At 45.4% G+C, this 22335-nt stretch overlaps 1 protein-coding gene across 1 annotated transcript in view; it reads right to left on the bottom strand.

Moving 5' to 3' along the window:
• Nucleotides 1-22335, bottom strand: part of LOC138515901 (alcohol dehydrogenase 1-like) — a 438132-nt gene that overhangs the window by 250061 nt on the left and 165736 nt on the right. Inside the window, exons 4-5 of the mRNA XM_069630662.1 lie at nt 11660-11747; nt 11333-11555 (exon numbers count right to left, since the gene is read on the bottom strand). Coding sequence (XP_069486763.1) covers nt 11333-11555; nt 11660-11747 — 311 coding nt within the window. The remainder of the gene's footprint in view (nt 1-11332; nt 11556-11659; nt 11748-22335) is intronic.

The following is a 22335-nucleotide window of genomic DNA, read 5'->3' as shown; positions in this document are numbered from 1 at the left end:
AGCTCGGTCCCAGGCCTGGGGAGACCAGTTCCAGCCAATCAGGGAACAGAAACCCAGGGGTGCATGGCAGAGGCCAATGGTGGTCCTGTGACCCTGCAACAATATGTCAGGTAGTTTCTTGGGGAAGGTGCAGGCCAGCCAGCTGACATGCAAGGGCTAATCATCTGAGGTCTGTAGGTGTTATCCATAAGGGATACCACTCCGATCACCCAACCAGATGGACCGATAGGTTTTTCAATGCAGGGCCCATGTTGTGACGCAAGGGGACAACAAAAAGGCCAGACCCAGGCTCGAGAGTGGTGATTCTATACATTTTCCGATGTCCTGTATGATCCCTGTTGGTTTGTTTAATAAACAACAGTTCTAATTTCCCCTTGGATGAGTCCTCTGTTTGTTACTGGGGGAGAGTTGTTGGGCCCTGGGAGCTGAACAGGTAAGCTTGTAGTAACCCCCAGACCTCTGGCATACCTTAGCCAACACTCTGCTGACAGAAGTTCTAGGAGGGTTCTACAATGGCTCTTAACTTACCTAGTGTAAGTGCCCTGGTCGTGACCACATTATTCCATTAATTTTTCCTCCTTTCAGTTCTTCAGTGCTCAGTCCATGAAAAGTGCAGATCAAATACATGGCAATAGCCCTGCTTCCGCTGCCGTTAGAGACTCCTAGAAATGTGAGAACTGTGATCTGCAGCAGAGCACTTCTAAATGCAGGAGGACATCATACATATACTTTAACTCAGATTGGTTTACATCTCGGTGTAATTCATGAAAGCGGAGGGAGCAACCTGTTTCTTGACTCTCCCTGCTGGCAAACTCCCTAGGCTGTCACTACCTTTCCGAGTGCTTGCACCGGCCCTGATTCAATCATACCTGCCACATAGGGAAAGCCTGGAAGGCATAAAGGTTAAATTGATCGGATTGAATTTGCAATGGGTCCATGGGAAGGTGGTAGAGACCTCACACCATAGCTTCCAGGATGGGCACCAGTAGGTTTGAGAAGATAATCTGTTTGCTGCCATGGGTCTATGCAAGAGTTTTGTGAAATGAATCTTGACACAGAAGAAGAGCACCATAAGGAATTCTAACAGCGGTGGTACAGCTGCTTAAATGCTGTGGTTTGATTCAAGCTCTTCCACGATTACCTGCATGGTGCAATTGATAGTATTCATGTTTAGGTGTAAGGTGTCCATCTCTGAGGATCAGAAATGGTAGAAAGATCCAGCCCTTTCCTTACTATCCTTTTTAGTGCCTCCTTCTTGATCTGTGCTCCTGTGCTTACCTCTTTGCTGCCTGCCTTTCATTATTTGGCAATAGTATCCGGGTCATTTTTCAATTGTGCAACAGGAAAGCATAAAAGCAAGGCATAATGCTTTTATGCCTTCATTTTGCACCCTCGATCAAGTGTGTGCCCCATAGGAGGGGCACGCAGGCACAAAACAAATGGCCTCCCATGTAATCCACCTCAGATTAGCACCTGCTAATGAGCATGGGATTCCATTAGTAAATGCTGCTTGAAAAGCATAATTTGCAGGCAGCGTTTACTTTTTTACAAGGCAGAGAGTAAAGCTGAAGGGTAAAGGCGATGTTGACTGGTTGTACCGTATGCTTTGTAAATGTTTAAAATTGCAGGCAGAGACCCAACTATATACAAGTGTTAACGCTGGTGCCCCCATTCAAGCAATAAACATTGTATTTAAAATGACCACAAGAATGTCTTCCAATCAACAGAATGTGCTGCATTGCAAAGACTAGAACCGCTGGTCCATACATTTTTTTGCCCGAAATGTGTTCTAGGCAATTTCCTGCATTTTTAAGCCTGGTTCTGTAATGTTTACATAGAGCAAAATATGTCGAACATACTGCTACTTTTTTCCCTTTCCCATGGTCTTGAAAATATGGAAGGAGGGACTTGCAGGAGGCGACTTAGTGGGTAAGAAGGTTTGGAAATCTTACTATAAAAGATACATGTGGTCGTAACCAGATCTCTCCAATTAATGTCTTGGAATTAAGCACTAAGTGCTCATCACATTTTAAGGTAACCAGAGAAGTAAGGATTCCATCGACAAAGCCTCAGCGGGGCAAGCTTTATATATAAAGCTGATAGTATGTATGTGTGTGTGTATGTGAGTCCGGCTATACAAATCCACACCTTTGAACCCACTGCTACCAAATTGTGCATGGATTCCTCATTTGTCTGGGGCAAGATTGTAGTCTATGTTTGGATGCAAAAAATGCACTCCGTAGACACCCTCATTTACTTATGCTCACCCCGATTCACTACAATAGATACTTGAAGGAGGCAAAATTTGAAAAAGTGTCTAAAGCAAAATTGTCGATGTGTTGGTTATTCCTTATAGTGCTACCGTATACAGCTCGAAAGTGTTTATTAAAGCATTTTTAAAGGGAATTAAAAAAAATGAAAAAAAGCAGAAAAGTATCACGCCACTCCAAAGATGGGAAATGTCAAGATTACAGTTTACTTAAGTTCATTCACAGGAAGAGAGCACAATTAATCAATCTTTCTTGGACATTTTCTCAAATGTGCTGAAGCCATTGAGTGACTGAAAAATGCCGCACAAAAAACGAACATCACTTGGAAAGTCTCCATCTGATGCAAAGCGAAAATCAATATCAAGAGCTTCTCAAACAGAACAACAAATAGCAGCACCACTTGCTGACCAGAGGACAAGAGCAATTTCCTCCAGGGCACATGGGAAACCACTCGATCAGGACACGGACAACGCCAGGTACTGCAGCTAGTTTCTTATACTTATACAACAACGAAAATAACAATATCGGAAAGAAATTAGGTGGTCTATATTGAATTAGACACAACTCGCATGGCCCATGGTGAAACATGGCAAATGGAAAATACAACAAAAAATGGGATCATAAATGAATAATTTAATGGGGGCAGACTGAGTGGATCCAGCTATTCAAAGTGTTATCAGCATATGATGTTAGACGTTTTTGAGAATTGTTTAAAATGGTGGATGATTCCATTACACTGCTTTATTAATCCTATTAAAAAAGTAATCTGGAGGAACTTTCTACAAGATAAAATGGATCCAGAAGATGGTTCACCTTTTAGAATGAAGAAGGAAATGAGTAAAATTACTATAAAAGCTATTAATAACTTAAAACATTCTTGGCCACCTGGTCCGGATGGGCTATCAAATGTAGTATTAAATGCTCATTCAACTCTGTGGACTGAAATATTGCTTGTTGTGTTTGCTAAAATATCAAACATGTGGGTTATACCATCCTCGTGGACAAAATCAAATATGATCTAAAGTTACAAAACGTCAGATGGATTCAGGTTATTATAGAGCCACTGCGCTGCTTGATGACTCGGGGGAAGATTTTGCATCATCATTGCTACTGGATCCTCTGGCTGCCCGAATTGGGCAAAATAATATTCTTCCTATGTAACAGGTTGGTTTTTGGAAGGTTTTGGGTACTCCTCAATGCAGTTTTGTCTCCAGTGTGTTGAAATAATAGTATTAGGAGGAGTATTAGGAGGATGGGCCACTTGGGGTCACATCAAGTTCCTTTCTGGCCAGAGCCACCAAGCGCAGGCTAACAAGCCACAGAGGTGTCTTGGGCTGGGGCCCCAGACCATTCTGGTGGCGAGAAACTACAATTCCCATGATGCTATGGGGAAACGTGCGCATGCAGTACATGCGCATGCCAGGTTTCATAGGGGAGCCTTCCTGCCATGTCAGGTGCTTGTAATTATTGCTTCCAGACACGGCCAGGATGGCATGTTGCAGGAAGGCGTGTTGAGCAATCCCTGGCAGCTACTGTGATTCCTCTTGGAACTGATAATTCCAGGCAGCAGCAGTGACTGGTACTGCATCACAACATGTTTACACGCAGTCAGTGCAAAGGAGGTGCCTGGTTCCGTGTAGGACTGGGGAGTCGGTTGAAGACTCACAGCATACTTTCATCTGCTCGGAGTCGCCTTCAGCACTCAAAGCCTAACATAAGTACTAAGCGAGCAGCAGCAGGCTAAGTTGCTCTCTAGAACTGAGTGGTTGTTGGTAGAGCAGTTCTAGAGAGAGAGGTAGACCCACACTGACTGGGTCAGTGTGTATATCAGTCTCTCAGGGCCACGATAAGGGCATAGGGACTCCGGGGTAGGCTGGGCCATCCAGCGTTTCATTGCCTGAGAGGGAAATATCTGTGAAGCCACAGGTATTGGGAGATGCAACATGCACACAAGACAATTGAGTGCAGAACATCAGGTAATATGACAGGGAGACTGAGCAAGGAAGTCGGGTCTCATTCTAGGAAATGTGTTGTTTGGAAATAAGTCTATTGTGTTTATGTTTTCTTGTGCTGCTTACAGTGGTTACTGTGTCCCATCCTTTATGCTTTAATTCATGGGCCACATTGTGTTGTCTGTCATCCTGAGTTTGGAGTTGGGAGTAGGAATGTACCTAATATGAGAAAACTGCACAGGCCAGTTGGTTACTAATGTGTATATCTATGAAGTACAGATTAATTCTTATGCATGTTGTATGTGCCTTCCCTACATCTCCCTCTACCTATCCAAATACATATCATAACCCTTTTCCCGGTGTTCCTAACACCCCCATATCGATCCACAACTCCTGACCAACCCCCTTCCACCCATTGGCTGCCGTTTGGTGTCCTGTTATACTCGCATCAGGTACCTGTGACAACTACGGTGGGACGGTCATACTCCATTCAGCTTCCGTGGTTAGGGAGTAGGTGTTTGACATTGTGATGCTGGAAATGCAACGGAGGGATAGGGCTTCCGTATCCTTGTCTTTTACTGCTTTTTATCTTGTGTTCTGTCATGTTTTCTGCGCAGGAGTTCATGTGGGACCCCTGGGGGTGCAGCTCTCTCTTTTGGTTTGGTGAACAGACCATGGAATACCCTTATGGCACCCATGGGTGGGGGTATAACCATGTGGCCCTAGTGTATGTTTTTGGGCACCTGTGGGTGGCCCACAGAGCAGGGTATGGGCTGGTGGCAGCCCCATGCTGAATTTGACAGGTGTTCTGAGTATCCTCCATTTTGGGATACCAAGGCCCTGCTATTGGAATCAGTTGATTCCTGATAGGAAACAAGATGGCTCCTGTGGCCTCTTGCTTTCTATTGCCTGTTACCTTGTTTTCCCAAAGTCCTGGGAATCCCTGACTCTGTCCCTTCCGGCCGGACCAGCTGTTGGGTGGAAGTCCCATATATGGTGTTGTTGTGAAGTCCAGGCCAGACTGGCTGGAGCCTTCCCAGTGACTGTATGTTGTGGGTACACCCTATGGGTGGGACCTGGGTGAATGGAGTGTGTGACAAATACACATTCTGTGTGTGGGTGTCTAGTATCTGGTGTTTGACACAATGACTGAGACAGCCCTGTATGAATGCAGTGTGGAGTGTTGAATGGCTGGGTACTTGTTCCAATACACATAACTTGTTGTGAGTGTCTGGAGAGAAGTGAATGGCTTGAATGCCCTATGCACCTGATTGGCTGCCTGCTTGCATGAATGCCCTTCTGACCGATTGGTTGCCTGAGTGTGACCCAGCAGAATGAATGGGAGATCAACTAGTATATCTGGGGGCCTCTCACTGCTAGAATTTGTGTTCAGAAGCTGAAGAGAAACTGGAGTTGAAACTGAAGCTTAACCTTGAAGCCCTGCTGGATGAGAAGAATTGCTGTTGCTCTCCTTCACAATCTGAAAGCTGCTGTTTCTCCAACGACTGACCCAGGGAGGACCTGGTAAGGCGCCCTCTTCCCGAGCTACGAAGGACCATCATGCACTAGCTGATCTTTGCCAAAGCTCCCTGGTAGAAAGACCTATGACAGGCTGCCGACCGGAGACAGGGACTGCCGCGGAATCCCAAGGAGAAGTGCTCGGACTGTTGTCCGCCACTGTCGGCGACCGCCATCGCCGACTGTAGCCGCTGTGCTCCCGTTTCCCTAAAAACTTAATTTGATCCAAGGACGCTCTCGTCTGCATCGCCGCCCGCTTTATCCCTCTTCCTTGCAGGACGCTAACGCTCCGTTGTCGACGAGCAAAGAAGCTGCCACTTCACCGCCATAGTTCAACCTGTTCTCCGTCGGACTTTCGACGACCCGTGACTCCTGCCTTAAAGGGAGGGCACTCAAGAAGGGCCATCAATTCCCCAATGACGAACGCTACAATTCAAGGTACATTGGGGCTGTAGAACTATTGTAGAGGGAAATAAGACTCATAGAACAATATATGGACTGGGCTTGTGATACATCTGTGCTTTACAGGTTGCCCAGGTGGGGGGATCTCCACGCAGAACTGTGTCTAGTGGTACGGGGCCAGCATTCTGCCAATTGTGCCACCATCTTGCTTTCCTTCCTCTCTCTACTGCTGGTGTCATCTTTATTGATCTGTGTGACATTTTGACAGTATAGTTGATGCAGTTTAATGAGATCTGATAATACTTGTGGTACCACTTTAGAACTGTGTATATTTACCATTGTTGATTTTCTGAGCACAAAGTATAGTTGATGCACTTTAATGAGATCTGATAATACTTGTGGTACCACTTTAGAACTGTATATATTTACCATTGTTGATTTTCTGAGCACAAAGTGAGTTATTGTGATAGTGTACATAACCTTGAATATTAATTATATAAAGACTGTGTTTTAACCAATACAGTGTGTGGACATTCCTTTGTGGGGGCCTAGGGACTACACTGTACTTAAGAACCAGCCTGCATCACCTCCTGAGAAGCTAGGCCTTGATTGCTTGACCCTAGCTACCAAATAGTGAATCTTGGCTGGGCTCCTCTGTGCCTCTCCTCTTCCATATAGAGAGCAGAAGTACAGACACCGCCCTCCATTCTTTACAGACATCCCTCCAGCTTGACTAATAGGCTCTTAGGAAAACTGCAAGGGAGTGTGGCAGCCCCTCTACTGAGAATGAACATGGGTCAAATACCCTGTTGGATGGAATTTCTTCCACTCAGGATGGTCCACAACCACGTTTTAGTTCACTGCACCCTTCACAGAAGAGAAACAACTATTTGCATATCAATCTTTGTCCCACCCACAAGGGCAGCCCAGCACTGAAATGCTAGGCAAATCTTCACTGGACAAGAGTACCATCAGCAACCCCACACATGTGTTTCGGCCTAGTTGGGCCTCATCAGTGAAGTGAAGCTGAGTCTCTCTAAGACACAGTGAGACACAGCACGACATCCAGTGGTTTGCCCACACAACTCGAAAGTAAACGTGAAATTCCCCCCACCTCTTGGGACAGTTTCTCTGATAGTTTTTGTAGGTGCACCTTTTTATAGCCATATATAAAGAAATATTAAATGCGTTTCCGATTATATGTCTTGCATATTATTTTGTAAACATGATCTTAGGCAGAATGATATGCAGTACCCTTTGGGAACACCACACACCATTAGACTACAAGTGACAGTACAAATTCACCTTTGGTACAAGCCTGCACTACACAGTAAAGTGGTAGAGATGGCTGAGCAGCCAGACTTATCTGAAGAGTAAAGTGAGCAGTATCAATAGTTACACAAAGGATAGCAATTACTATGATTCAAACAAACACTTACTCAAGGCTTCTGAGTAAAAGAATATACATTTATTTACACATCAATTATTAAACATTTCCCTATTATCAAACAGTAGAAAAATCCCGTTACCAATACACTACACCGCACCCAATAGATTCTGGACAAGTTAGGCTCAAAATGAAGTGTGAGCAAAATGGCACTCCAGCAATTTAAAAGGGAGGGAAAGACAAAGTTAGCCAGAAATTGAGTAGCACCAACAAGTAAGTAAGCAGGGCAATCTAGAAAAAGGAACTACAGTGAGGAAATCAAATTAAAGGGGTCTGGCCCAAAGTCAATGGGCCAAAGTCTTTGCAGAGGATCACACAGTTCAGAGTAGTTTGCAGTTAAGTCTTTGCCAAGAGTTCAGAACGAAGTTGGTCATACAAAGAGTTACTTTAAAGAATGAAGAAGGACAAGCCCTCAGATTGGCGAAAGATTTCACACACTTTCACCGCAGCTGGACGAAACGAACAACCGGGTTAGCACAGTACCTTTAAAGCAGAAGAATGCTGTAGCTGAGGCAGACATTCCTGGCAGGTCCTGCAGTCTCACGGTTCCCGAAGCAACTGTCGGACTGACAAGAAGGAGAAAGACTGGAGGGTCCTGCACTGCCAAGGAAGAAACCAGCAGCAGAGCAAAGCGACGGATAAAAGGTGCGCTCCTTAAAAGCAGTTTGGCGAACTGTTTGTTCCCACCAGCTCAAGGGGAGAAGATTCCCTGCAGATCTTCCCTGTCTACGAAGTTTGAATGTTCAGACCCGCAGCAGGGCTTCACCATGAGGTTCAGTCGTGGTAGAGGTTGTTTTCTGTCAGCTTCTCTTCGGTTCTCTCGAAACAGTGGCGACTCTGCCTTTCCAGCCCCAGAGACCTGTTTTTTATGCAGTTTTCCCCCATTCACCCAGCCTGACTGTCAATCACGCAGCAGGTGGCTGTCCGGCTCGGACAGTCACCACAGCCAATCATACCAGAGTGCGACATGGGTCTCCAAGGAGACTCTGCGCAGGGAGTCTCAAACCCCTCCTTCACATCCTGTCCCCCTCAGACATTCAGGTGCCTTCAGGTGCAGAAGCCCGCAAAAGGCCGGTGAACAAAGGAACCAAACCTGGTTTGGCGCGCAGAGTAAAACACGAGAAAGACTTTTACAAAAACAAATGGTGAATAAACCCAGCCGGAACGAATAAAAACGTGTATGGTCTAGCGGGTTTAAGTTCGAGGCTACCAAGATAGCCTAAAACTATAACAGGGCTATTTAAGATAACCGCGGTAGGAAAAAAAGGTAGTTATCACTGCCACTAGCCAATTCATAATAAAAAGGGAACGAAACGATGTTCCATGAGAAACAGACAAAAAGGGTTAAGTATTAACCCTTTCCAGAACTCTATGTAAGATAGTTTGTACTGGGTCTGTAAATTTAAAAAGACTCTTAAAGTCAATGGCAACTTTACATGTCAGTCTCCGAAAATGGAGTTGGAGTTGGGAAGTTTGAAAAAGACAACCCTGTGTCACTGCACGGAAAGTGGTGTGGTACACACAGTAAAAAGATGATGCCTATGGAGTAGATGAGGCTCCACAGTCTATGAACAAAAGCATGTTAAACACACACAGCAAAACACATGTGATAGTGGGAAAAAAAGGCTCACACTATTACCAGGTGAAAAAATAAATCCTAGAAATCCAGCAAAGCTGCTGAGGGACACAGTAGTTAAGGGAAATTAGCCATTCTGGAGAATTCTCCTTAACACCTGAGGACATAGAAGACAAGCTAAGGCACTTAAATTTAAACTGTACTAGACTTAAGAATTTTATTTTTGATTATAGTGAAAAGATGTTGTATAATACTTTTTTTGTCTCGATTGATGATGGGGTAATCACATCTCATTGATTATTGAGATGAATGTTTTTTTTTTAAGGAAATATTAAGAATGTGTGTAGGAATGTATTCTCCTTGGATAGCTACTAGAAGAGGTTCAAAGCAAGGCTGCATACTCGCACCTTACGCATTGCGAAGTACATTGGAAGTACTGTTCGTGCTGTTACTATCTGCGTGACGAAATCCTTTGGAAAGTCAATACTGTGGCGCCGCCCACTTTTACCCAGAACGCACTATATATAGTATCAGGCGCCATATACATATGCATTATAAAGTATATGTGTTTCACAGTGTAATACATGAGGGTATTGTCCAAAGGGATTATAAAGCACTGCATAATTGAAATGCAAAGATACAGGTAAAAGGCATAGAATGCTTATTTATGTCTTTTCCCCTGCACATGTACCAATCTGAAAAAGGAGATCAGTCTCTCTTCTTTAAACATTGTTTTTTCTGCTTATGGGATTGTAAACATTTCTGGTGAATATTATTTTTGTAAAACTGCTTTTGTAGCTTAATTGTGAGGACTATTTGCCTCCAAGACAACTTTTGCTTCAAAGTTGATAAAATTACTTTGGTATCATATCTGCTTTGGGGGAAAAAATAAATATTTGTGTTTGTTAGTTACTAACTAGATTCCAATAAAATAAATTAGCACTTAACCCATCTACACCAAACCGGCATGGCAGCAACCAGGAAAGAAGGCTTGCCATTGTCATTTAGTCCAAGAAGAGGTTTTGTTGCATTTCATGCTTTTCTGTTTTCAAGTGCATTTGTTTTAGGCAGTGCTGTCCTCCTTTGTTATACCTCCACCTTGTTTCGGACTAGTCTGTATGATTTGCTTTGAAAAGATTCCTGACTTCTGCATTTAGAATAAGAATACTGTTATAATCATTTAGCATTTATATATCGCTACGAACCCCCAGGCAACTGAGCGCTTCTTATTAATAGTATGGTGCTCATTTATCGACCTCGGAAGGATGAAAAGCTGAGTTTGGCCCTTGCCGGATTCGAACCTGCGTCAGGTTCTGCACAGATGCCAAAATGAGCGCTCGACTTGCTGTGCTATGGGACCGGCTAATGATACAGTTATGATACTGTGACTGTGTTTTCTCATATGTTGTCCTATTCTTTCTTATGCAATGATGTCTTCTTTTTGTATTATTGTATTTTATTTCATGTTTTCATGGATGATTTGTTTTATTCTAAATAAAGCACATTTCCACTAGACTTTGCTAGCATATTTAATACATGTTTTTTTTTTTACCAACAAACTATAAATTAGGAATGTGATATAATTTGAATAATGCAATTACATTTAAACAAAATGTACAACAAAAGAATTAATAGTTTAAACAAGAATTATACATAAAACAGAAGTCTAACCTATTGAAAGAAAAGAAATATAAATGTAATAATGAACACTCTTAAATGTTGAAAGCATTGAACTCACTATACCAGTGAGAGGAAGCATTCGAGAATGAAAAATAAGAGGGCGCTGGGCAAGGTTAGGGATGGGTAGTGAAGAGGATTGGCATTGCAAGGGGGGAGGGGGGTAATGAGAAAACAGGCCATGAAGGCAAGAAAAGGAGATGGATTGGCATTCTTAGTTATCGATAGCAAGCGTGCCCTGGGGGATTACCCCTAAAACTAGATATGAAACAATAAAATTTGGTTGCATGTTTGCCCAAATAGATTGAGAATGATGTACTACTATCCTTTCTGTAAACCTCTTTAGTGTTATGCGAATGTACGAGGGGGAGCTATGCAATCATTAGAAGGATTTGATATCTTCTTGACAGTTGGTTAATAGACTGGGGTATCACACATTTGCTGAGGGATATAGAGGGTAAGGGCTAATCACAACAATGGGGAGACTTACTTTGGCAGTTTGAACTGCACACCCATAGCCAGTGGAAAAACCACATCCAATCAGGCAGACTCTCTCAGGTGGGGCAGCAGCTGCATCAATTTTTGCCACAGAAATTTCATTTGCAACTGTGTACTCCGAGAAAGTGCTGGTGCCACAGAAGTTGTAAATCATCTTTCCGTTGCAGCTAAACCGGCTGGTGTTGTCATCCATCAGGCCGACGAATGGTCCAATGCTAGGAAAAAAAGGGCCAAATGAGTTAGACATTTTAGGAGTTTTCCATACGGTTAATATATTGAAATTAGTGTAAATGTGAGGAAATGGGAACTAAAAACGGACTCATTCTTAGCGCATAAGTTGCTTTTTTTACTCTTGCAGCAATGGCACTCTCCACACTGCGGCATATAGAGCGGGATCACTTTATCACCTGTGGAGATAAAATACATATGTTTGTACAATGTGACACTGAGTCGAAAATAAGCAGAATCAAATACTGAATCATTGCCAATGATGTCCACATATATCCACAATCAACGACATGTGTTCCCAGATCTCTCTAGCAATGCAAATAGAATAATGCACTCTGGTACACAGCGTGCCATTACCTGCGGGCCAACCTGCTCTCGTCATAGTTCTTACTAATGATGGCTTCCACAAGACAACTGATTCACACAACTAGGATCATGTGGGCACTCCTCCGTTAAGGGAGTATAAGGGAGGAGGAGTATCTGCCTATTCTTGTCTGCTTACTGCATTTTTATGTCTGTGCCAAATACGCCGTACCTATTGGGAAAAGGCTGTTACCAGTTTCAGCATAGACCCAAAGTAAGGGAGAAAACCGTGCTGTAGTATCATATTTACACTCCTGTACAAATGGTCATGCTTTTGTAGACTAAGGCCTCCCTCCTCAAAGATACAAAGGGGGTCATTACAACCCAGGTGCTAATTGCGCCAACTTTACCACCATGGTGTAAACTATGTTTACACCATGGTGGATGGCGGATTTACCGCCCCATTCCAAGGTGAGTGGGGCGGTAAATCCCCATTTCCCATTTTCCCTTCCCCATTCCCATTTTTGCCCCATAGGGCATAATGGGAGTGGGGAAGGCGCTAATTACGCCACCGTAAATTATGGTGGCGTAATTAGCATCATGGCAGGTAAGCGCCATGGATTTTAACGGCTGCTAAAAGCAGCCGTTAAAATCAAAATAGGCGTTAAGGGTTAACGACGGCGTTAACCCTTAATGCCTGGGTCGTAATGAGGCCCAAAGTGTGTAAACAGGGTGTATAGAGCATGAGACTGGTTCCCAACATGGCTGTCTCCGTTGGATCATGGGCATGCTTTTGTTGACCTGCCCATATAGCTACAAGGCACCAATCAAATTGATGAGACAAGAGTGGTTCTAAAAAATAAAAGTGAGAATCCAAAGAGTTCTACTGTTACAAACCCACATGGATGAAATCAGATGATGGTACACTAACTCTCAGGTTTTGCAGAAGCCTCTGACATGCCATTGTTGTGGACCTTTGAGGAGAAATAAGGTAATTCAAGCTGAACATTCAGTGAGCGCTTAGTGCTACAGGAAGCAGAGTCTGTCTGTTGTGGACTGTGGCACAATCAAAGGCAGGGTAGGCACAGAAGCAGGAATAATCAGGCAACCCAGTCCCATGCAGAGCATTCATGTGGCAGGGCCATAATGACACACAGATGAAGCACAAAGTACAGGCCTCCCGTTCTACTTTTTGATCGTCCGGTATCTCGGCAAGGAAAATTGACAAAATGAAGGGCGGCAGCATCAGGACAGGTATGTGAGCCACCTAATATACTGCCATCCTGCTTTTTGATAAAGGGCAGAGGCATAGCCAGGATTGTCTAACAAGTGGGGCCTGAAGCTGATGTAGTTGGGTCCACCGCAGTGACATTAACATCTATAAATGTCTCCACAGTGCTGCTGAGTGGGTATTTACAAATTATGTGTGGACCTTGCCTGCTCAGGCCCTACCCTGTCTACACCTCTGATTATGGGCCCAGACAACATAAGGATGTCAATCCCTATTGCAGTAATCATGGAACATACAAAGGAGATGGTGGGGAAAAAAAGGCATTTACAGCCTACTCCTATAGATGTCCTTTTATGGGATGCAGACAACGCCACTCCAAACATAAGAGATAGGCCAGATGACCAGATCACAGATCACCTGACACATGCCCGAATTGTATAGCTGGTTAAGTGCTCAGTGGCAGAAGCATTGTGGGAAGACCAGATTCCTGTTGCTCCACTGATAGCATCAGTGGTACCTCTTATTGTGGATCCAGGGATCAACCCTGCAGTCCAAGATGGAGGACAGGATGAAGAGAAAGATTCCCCCTGGCTTTCCCCTTTCCCTCTTGGGATGTAGGGGATGATGAGAAGAGTGCAGAATTCTGGTATACATATATAAGGGGAGGTGGACTTCAAGAGCATCCTTGAACATATCCGCTTAAACATGAAAGTCCAGGGATCTGCCTTGTCACCTGAGGAAAAGGTTTACAGGAATTTTAAAGACCTCATGTCTGCAGTTTGTCCTTTTTCTAATTATATGGAAACTCGACTCCAGAATGAATGGAGGGATATTGAAAAGCCATAGTTCCTGAGATGCCTGTTCAAATTGTATTTACTACCCAACTAGTAACCTGTATTTCTAGCAAAACCTGTAACTAAGACACTTTCATGTAACAGCTCATTGATGACTCCGGGCTGTTAGCACGCTTTATAAATAAAAAAAAATAAAAAAAATAACTTTCATACTAAATATCCAATCAATGTTAACCTTGATGAAAACATTATGAACTTGTTAGTTAAGGTAACTGCATTCCCAATGAGGTTACTCCCTATGACCAAGTGGACAAATAGACTGATAACTCTGTAAAGATAACCTCCTCAGAAATCAAACACCATTGACCTGAGCATGCTTAGGGTGCACATTGAAATACCTGATGCTGGTCTTCAAGACTCTCTATGCAGTATATTACCAAGAGACTAAAGTGAGTCCTTGGTTTAGGGTTATGAAAAGGCAGGTTCAGTTCATCTCTGACATAAGTTGTGATGTTGTTAGAGGGAAGCTTGTCGGCAGCCAAACAGCGGAACACTTGGCTGTGTAATTGGAAAGCAGAAGCATCTGGAAAAGCAGCTACGACCAAACTATCATTCTTTGGCCCCAAACACTTTGGGACACATCTGTTTTTTTCCAGGAGAAATCATTAAGAACAGGAAATGCGTGCTGTCATTTCAGGATAGAGAAAAATACTTGACTATGCCAGCAGTTGGGAGTTATTTACTCCGAGTTGCTTCTCTGGTCACTTAAGATACATTTCATCAAAGAAGAAGAGATGAGCCCAGTCAGGGAAGATCATTGGGTCCTCATCCCACCACTGCAGCTCCCCACAAAGCATGACTATGCCGCTCTATGAAGAGGATTCCTGTAGGGGCTGCTAATCTATTTTATAGAGACTTGAAGAGGCGTCTCAGATTTGTTGGTACAGAAAATGATTCATACAATGATATTCATACAGGCTGCGGGGCAATCCCATCAGATTTTAACCTTTCTATAACCCCTCTGCCCATTACATCTGCCAAATGCCAGCTCATTCAATTGGGTATACAGTGGATGCTGACAAAGAATGACATAATGAGTGGGCCACAATTTGGTCACAAAAGCAGGGGTTTTTCCATTCTTTTTCCAGTGAATGAACCCTCAGGAGAATTCCATCCAGTGCTTGATTAGAAAAGGCTAAACAGGTTTATAGACCATTGTCTTTTCACAAGGGGATGCCGAATCAGGTAATTGCATTTGCATCCCACCCTGGCTGGTGGCCAGTGCTGTCAATTTATTTGAAAATTGCTTACCTACATGTGCTTATCGAAGAATCCCATCAGACATTCCTTCAGTTTCTAGAGGGATCCACATGAAGCCAGTTTCATGCATTTTCTTTTAGATTTGCTGCACCCCTCATAGTATTTACTGAGGGTTTGGCACTCATTGTGGGTCTCTTTCATGAGGAAGAAATACCGAGCTAACCTGATTTGTATGGCATAATTAGCCACGTGGAGTGCTACTGAGATCCTTCGCATTAGAGCAGCACATGGAGAAGTTTACCTGTGGTTTAAAAAATGGTGCATATTCACTTTGCTTTCCTACTTCGTTTTGAAGGAGCAGACATGTTATGCCTGCATGAGATTTCATGCAGGTGTAAAACCAATGGATTCCATTTGAATACACCTTGCAATTGCACCTGCTCAATAGCCTGAAGATTGTATTAGAATCAATAATAAAGCAAAATGTAGAGGCAGTATTTTATTTAGCTCGAAGAGGAGAGTAAAACTGAAGAGTAAAGAAAATTGTGTCTTATTTTACTGTTCACTTTACAACTACTCTTTGAGTGTGAAGACAATTGCATGGAGGAGACCAAAAAACTTGTAGTGCAAGCCTTGGCAGTCCTGTGCAGTGCATAACAATTTTTTGAAAAATGACTATTAAATGATTAAATGAAGGTGTAAAAACAAGGTTTATTGCTTTTGCGCCTCCATTTAATGCTGTGTCCCATTTTCCTGCTCGTTCACGTGTGTCCGCATTGCTTTCCTCCTCCTTCCTGAAGGAGCACATGGTTGTACGCCTGCATGGAGTTTTTTGTAAAATGGCTCCTACAGCCTATTTATTTGTTTATTACATTTGTATAGCGCACAGCAGCCCTTGGGCATTGAGGCACTGTTACTCGAGGGTAGCTTAGTTATAGGAAGAGGGCACATTTTGAGCAGCAGTTGTACATTGAGCAATAAGAGCAAGTATACATTAGGATACATATAATATACATATGAGCATAGGTATGTCACATCTATGTGGAATCACATTGATGTGATAAGCAGGTAGGTTATGGCTATAGATTGTGGCGTGCTTCAGGTGAAGAGCACCGTTTTAATGGCTTTGTGAAAGGTCATGAGGACGGCCTCGCCTCGTATAGAGGGAGGTAGGGCATTCCAATGTGCTGATGCTAAGTAGGGGAAGCTGGAGTCACCAAGCTATAATTCTTTTTACCATAGGCACACAGAGCATGTTGGCGTAGGGTGTCCTAATTGGCCTTGTGGAGGAGCAGGGGTGAATCCTTTGTGAGAGGTAATTAGTGCAGAGTGGTAGATGCACTTGTGGGTCAGTGTCAGGGTTTTGAATAAGATTCTCTCTTTTATTGGAAGCCAATGGGCTGTTTTGCCTGAGGGCAGTAATGTGCTCTCTTTTCGTGATACCTTAAGCTGCGCGGGGTTCGTTGTTCTGGATGACTTGTAGTCTGTCCCGTTTTTTGGTGGAGGTTCCAATGAAGAGAACGTTGCAGTAGTCTAACCTTGAGCCTGTGATGGCTCTGGCTATGTTGGTGCAGTTCTCTTTGGAAAGAAATGGCCTAGCTGCGTTGATTAGTTTGGCATGGTAGGCTGCCGAGGAGGCAATAGCACTGACTTGTTTATTCATGGATAGATTGGAGTCTAAATAGACTCCAAGGGTTATGACTCAGTGTGATACAGGAATTTTGATGAAGTCAATAGTGAAGTGGCTGAATTGTGAGTCAAGGTTTTTTAATGTGTCGGGGGAACCTACCAGGAGGAGTTCTGTCTTGTCAGAGTTGAGGCACAGTCCGTTTGCTGACATCCAGGCCTGGATGCTGTTAATGTTGTTAAGCATAGCAAAGTCCTTGCCATAGTTGCCCGTGAGTGTGAGGAGGATCTGGGTATCATCCGCATAGTTTGTGTAGCAGATACCCATAGTGTTGAGGATGAGAAAGAGTGGGTGAGTAAAGATGTTGTAGAAGGTGGGGGAGAGGCAGGAGCCTTGTGGAACTCCACAGAGCATGATGGTATGTAAGACGGAGGCTAGGTCCGAGAATACCTGTATGGTTCTGTCTTGTAGGAAGGAGGTGATCCAGGTCGTGGCGTCGGGGGAGAATCTGGCTGTAGTGGAAAGGTGGTAACATAGGAGTTGGTGGTCTATGAGGTTAAATGCTGAGGAGAGGTTGAGGAGTAGGAGTAGAGCTGGTTTGCCTAGGTCTCTGGCATCTTCCATCTGATTCTTTAGGTCAAGTAAGGCGGTTTATGTCCTACAATATGACATCATCAAAACAGAATCTTCCGAACTGGTTGTTGACTGTGGAATGACTCAAGGCAAACACTTGTATTGAAAGAACACTTTTACAATTTGATGCTTTGCATTGGGGAACAATTTCATGTTTTTAGGAACCAATGGTTGCCTTTGGAACCCATCTATGGAGCCTGTGGTGGCACCTTGGCAGCTGTAGAGAACTGTTTTATTATATTATCAGCCTTGGGATGTCTCCCCATGAATGTCAGCAGCTTCTTCTACTGAGGTGTTCTAACTGACTGGTAGACAATGAGATCTGTGATTGAGCTCTCTCACACTCAGGGGCCAAAGTTGGAAAATCCCTCATCATGGATTATGAAAACATAATAAAACTTGTTTGAGTAAGTAGGAGGCTCCCCGTGGCTCTGGGGGTGGGGGCAGGAAAATGGCCTTCTGGGCAGGAGCGTTGCCTTCCGTGTGTTGTCGCGTGGCCAGCTTGATGCAGAGTGAATTAGCACTTAAGTGACATGAGGCGCGCGGGCAATTCCCTCGGCAAGGGTGCATAGTGAATCCGCACGTGCAAAAACAGCACGTCCACGTGTGAATGCGTGTAATTTGAGGAAAGGGCCTAAGCGCATAAGTGACGTGACGCGCACAGGCGTTTCTCTCAGCACGGGTTAAAGGTGAGCGTGGCCCAGCAGTTCACTGTACGTGCTTTTCTTTGAGACTGACGCGTGTGTTGCTACTTCTTGTTGTTACACACACCATCCCTTCACAGCGATCGAGGATGTACCTCTTCTTTTGGCGGGGGTCTTGCCTACACGTGTTTTTCTTTCCCACGCTAGTCAGACGGTGAGTCACGCACACTATTTTTCCCACTGCGTGTCCCCCTGTGTATCGCTTACCCGTTTTTGAGGTCAGAGTAGCCTGTGCGTCCCACGCGTATGTGTTTTTCGTGTCCCTTGGTACCACTGCATACTGTGGGAGGTTGATTCCACACACGTGGGCTACCGGGAGTTGCGTACACGGTTTTATAGCAGATTTGGGGTGCCTGAGTGTTGCGTGACCCATCCTTATCTCACTGGGGTCACATACAGCCTTACAGGTGCCCAGGGGCGCTGTTTACATATAGTACCCCACCCACTTCATGCCAATTGCCCAGGACAATTGTTGTGTACAACTCCCATTGGCACTACTACATCTGACACATACATGTGTCACGAAAGGTGAGGGCACCTCAGCTGGGTGTCCTCCACGTGGTGGGCATGGTAAGGGATGTGGCCGGGGTGACCAGGGAGTAGGGGGAGTCCAGGGTGCCCAGGGTGGCTGCAGAGGGCCAAGAGGCAGGGGTGCGCCACTTCGGCAGGATGTTCTGCCATGTGTTGGTGCAGTCATGCCACCAGCCCCTGCGGCTCCGAGAGATGCAGCTCTTGCATCTGACACTGGCGCCCATGTGACCTGGCAGTCAGTTTCATCGACTGCCACAGGCCCAATGGTAGTGGTAGTTGCAGGTGCAGCTGTGGCGACCACCACCCAGGCTCAGGGTCGGCCAGCTCATGATGCGTTGGCACCTGACGATTCCCAGGCAGAATTTCAGGTTTTCAGGAGGCACAAGTTAAGTGCACGCAGGACTGCTCAGACTGAGGCACATGTCCCTGGGGCAGTGTTGTCATCTGCTGCCCCGAGCAGCCAGGTGTTGGCAACTGCATGGGCAGATGCAGCCGACACCACCCCGGCTGTGAGTCTGCCAGCCAGGACAGTCTCGGTCAATGACCTTGGCACAGCGGCTGTTGCTGCACTGGGTCCAGTCACGAGTACCCAGCAGCCACTGACACAAGTCAGGGCTTCCGTCCTAGTTCCACCTGCCACTCCCTTGGTCCAGTCCACCAGCGCCACTGCCCCTACTGATCATGGCGGCATTTGCCATTTATGGTCCGGACCACTGCACAAGAGGAGGAAGGTTGCTCCTGCACAAGAGGCTGGGACCCCGGACACGGCTTTGGCCTCCAGCAAGTCGAGGAGGAAGCCTTTTGGCAAGCAGGAACTGGACTTCCTTGTGGGCTACGTGTTGGAACACGGCCGTGATATGCGAGTGGGCCCAAATTGTCACACTACGCCTGCCCAGCTTTGGGACCACTGGAAGCATGTTGCAGAGGGTGTTAGTGCATTCGGACATGAGGTGCACACAGCTCAGGAGTGCAAAAAGTGTTTGGAGGACCTCCAACGCTGTGCTAAGCTAAAGCGTGCCTCCAATTATGCCATGACTCGAGTGACTGGCAGTGGGCCACCACCTGAGGAGGAAGAACTCACTATGCACGAGGTGATCGCTGCAGAGTTCATCCCGGCAGAATTGGTCGAAGGAGTGGGAGAGATGCTAGATTTTGATGGCCCATCCGGTGAGTGTTGTTGCGTGTTTGTCCAGCCCATGTGTGGTTTGCTTGTGTGATGTGTTATGCTTGACTGACAATACATGTTATGTGTACATGGTTCTCATGTGCGGGTCATGCAATGCTTTACCAATGCGTGCCTACTGTGCTGCATGCTGGACATCTAGAGCAGACGGGGACTGTCCTCATCACCACACTTGCACCCTATTCACATGCTAGTCACCCGGCTGCCCCTCCGGTCCATGTTCCAGCTCACTGGCCTTTCTGCATGTAGCCTGGGGTGTCTTTCCACTCAGCACTTGGACTATGTCATCGCAATACTAACGTGCATGTGTGTTCTGCCTGCATGCGGGTACTCCACGTAGGCATGCTCCCTTGCCCCTCCACCCCCCTGCACCCCAATTTCACCATGGCACTGGTGGGTAACACGTTGGACTACTGCAATGGCCTGTTCAATGCTCCTGTGTACATGCATGCTTCCCCCTCCAACCTGCCAGACACATACTGTGGGGTACATCCTTTGTCCTTGATGCAGGGTGTCTCACTCGGACTGAGCAGATGGCAGATGCTCCGCAGGGACATGAGTGCCCATTCATGCTCCATGTGCTTTCCATGCATGCCCCTATGTGTCCTTGGCAGGATGATCATTGTAGTACGTGCCCAGGATGATATACATTCAATGGAATTTAATCATCCATTCCATGCTCACTCTGGCTCAGTCCTGCATCACACACATGTTTAGGGTGTCATAGTCTGTGTGGGGCACAGGCCTCCCTCTGTTTCAGGCCCCCTGACTCTGTTCAACTGGTGTAGTGCCTCCTGCACAAATGGGTGTACTACAGAGGGTTCATCATGTGTCCTGCTTACTGTCCCATTCTCATCTGCTTTGTTGTCAGTTGACTCAGATGATGCAAGTGATGCCAATACACAGTTCTCTGGTCAACCTTTCACTGCCATGCAATGCCTCCCTGCATTTACACTAATGGGGGTGCCTGTAGCCATGCAACCCATTGCATGCACATTGCACGTGAATCCTGAACTTGCCCTTACGCTGCCTTCATGTTTATTGATTGAAATCATGATGTACTTGTTGATGTAGATAGTCGGTAACGTACACATATTCTGCACTGCACCAACCCACTTCTGAGCCATGTTACACCATTCTACATGCATGCCTACTCACTGCTGCAACGTCAAAGTGACCTGGCATGTATGGTCAGATTGTCATCCCTCCACTGTCATGAAAGGCACAGGAACAGGTGCATCCTGTGACACATGTACTCAGTATTGGAACACCCTAGCGGGTGTTTTGCAAAGTTGATTGTTCAATCTGCGGCCTATACTAACCGTATAGGCCGCAGATTGATTATAGTCTGCCAATTGGGTTGTAATGACTGTGGAGCTGCCTACACGTGTGTATGTGTACACTTTCACATACATCAAAGCAAGCAGTCTTGTAGCTGCTTGCTTTGCTGTATAGGATGCTGTTCATAAATCACCATACGGGTGTATATGAACACCGTATTTTTGAACACTTTCAAGTGGCACAATCCTGAAGGTGCACTGTCATGCAGCATGTGTACGCCCAAGCCCACTTAGCTAATCTGGTGGGGCCTGGCCGTGATGATTTGACACACTGAATAATGTTTTAGGGCACAATCAATGCACAATGTGCTCAATCAGGCCCTGAGGGGTGTTCTGGAGGCTTCATGGACCGGCAACTTGGACCGTACTGGGCGTTATGGTCCCTCATGCCTGGTTGCAGGTCCTCGCTTTGCTCAGGACATTCACTATGTCTACATGGCCCATGACGCCCGATAGGGGCCGAGCTGCAGATGGATGAAGCTATATTGGTATGATGATTTAGTGATGCATGTGTACATGCATATTACGTGTGTCATGGTGTGTTTGGATTCACTTGCAGCTGTGGCCATTTGGCTGTTCAGACATGCTTATGGTATGTGCCATCTCTTTGTAGCCAGCTGTCATTTCTGCCTTTGACATGTGCCTGACAGAGGTGATGTGTGATGGAGGTGATATACTACATTCAGTACATGTGTAGGCTTCGCTATGTTCACACATCCATTTCTGCTTTTGGGATGTGTTTGCATATCAATGCCACTGGATGCATGGCAGAATTTCAGTTGTGTGTGACATGTCTGCTTCATGTGTTGGCTGTCGATGTGATGTCTATGTGTGTGTTATGTGCCTCTGACATGTGTACTCATGTTTGTTTTTTCCACATTACAGATGATGACGCAATGGAGCCAGAGGATGGTGATGCCATTCCAGACACAGGGTTGCTATTACATCAGCAACCCGGCACAAGTGGGGGTCATGGGGTGGTAGACCACGAGAACCCACTTGTGCTCCAGACCATCGTGTCCAGGGCTGGCAATCAGTCTAGCTCTGATGATCACTCTGACAACAATGTTGAGTTGGATGTGCGTCATGTCCATTCGTCGACGGTGAGTTATCCTGATGTGGACGATCTTCTGTCCGTGACACCTGCACTGAGTGGCCAGA

This window comes from Ambystoma mexicanum, chromosome 6q (assembly GCF_040938575.1).
Source record: "Ambystoma mexicanum isolate Mex_15411 chromosome 6q, UKY_AmexF1_1, whole genome shotgun sequence".
Lineage (NCBI taxonomy): Eukaryota > Metazoa > Chordata > Amphibia > Caudata > Ambystomatidae > Ambystoma > Ambystoma mexicanum.
Note: the sequence above shows the minus strand (reverse complement) of the source record. Positions and strands in the feature narration are given on the sequence as shown.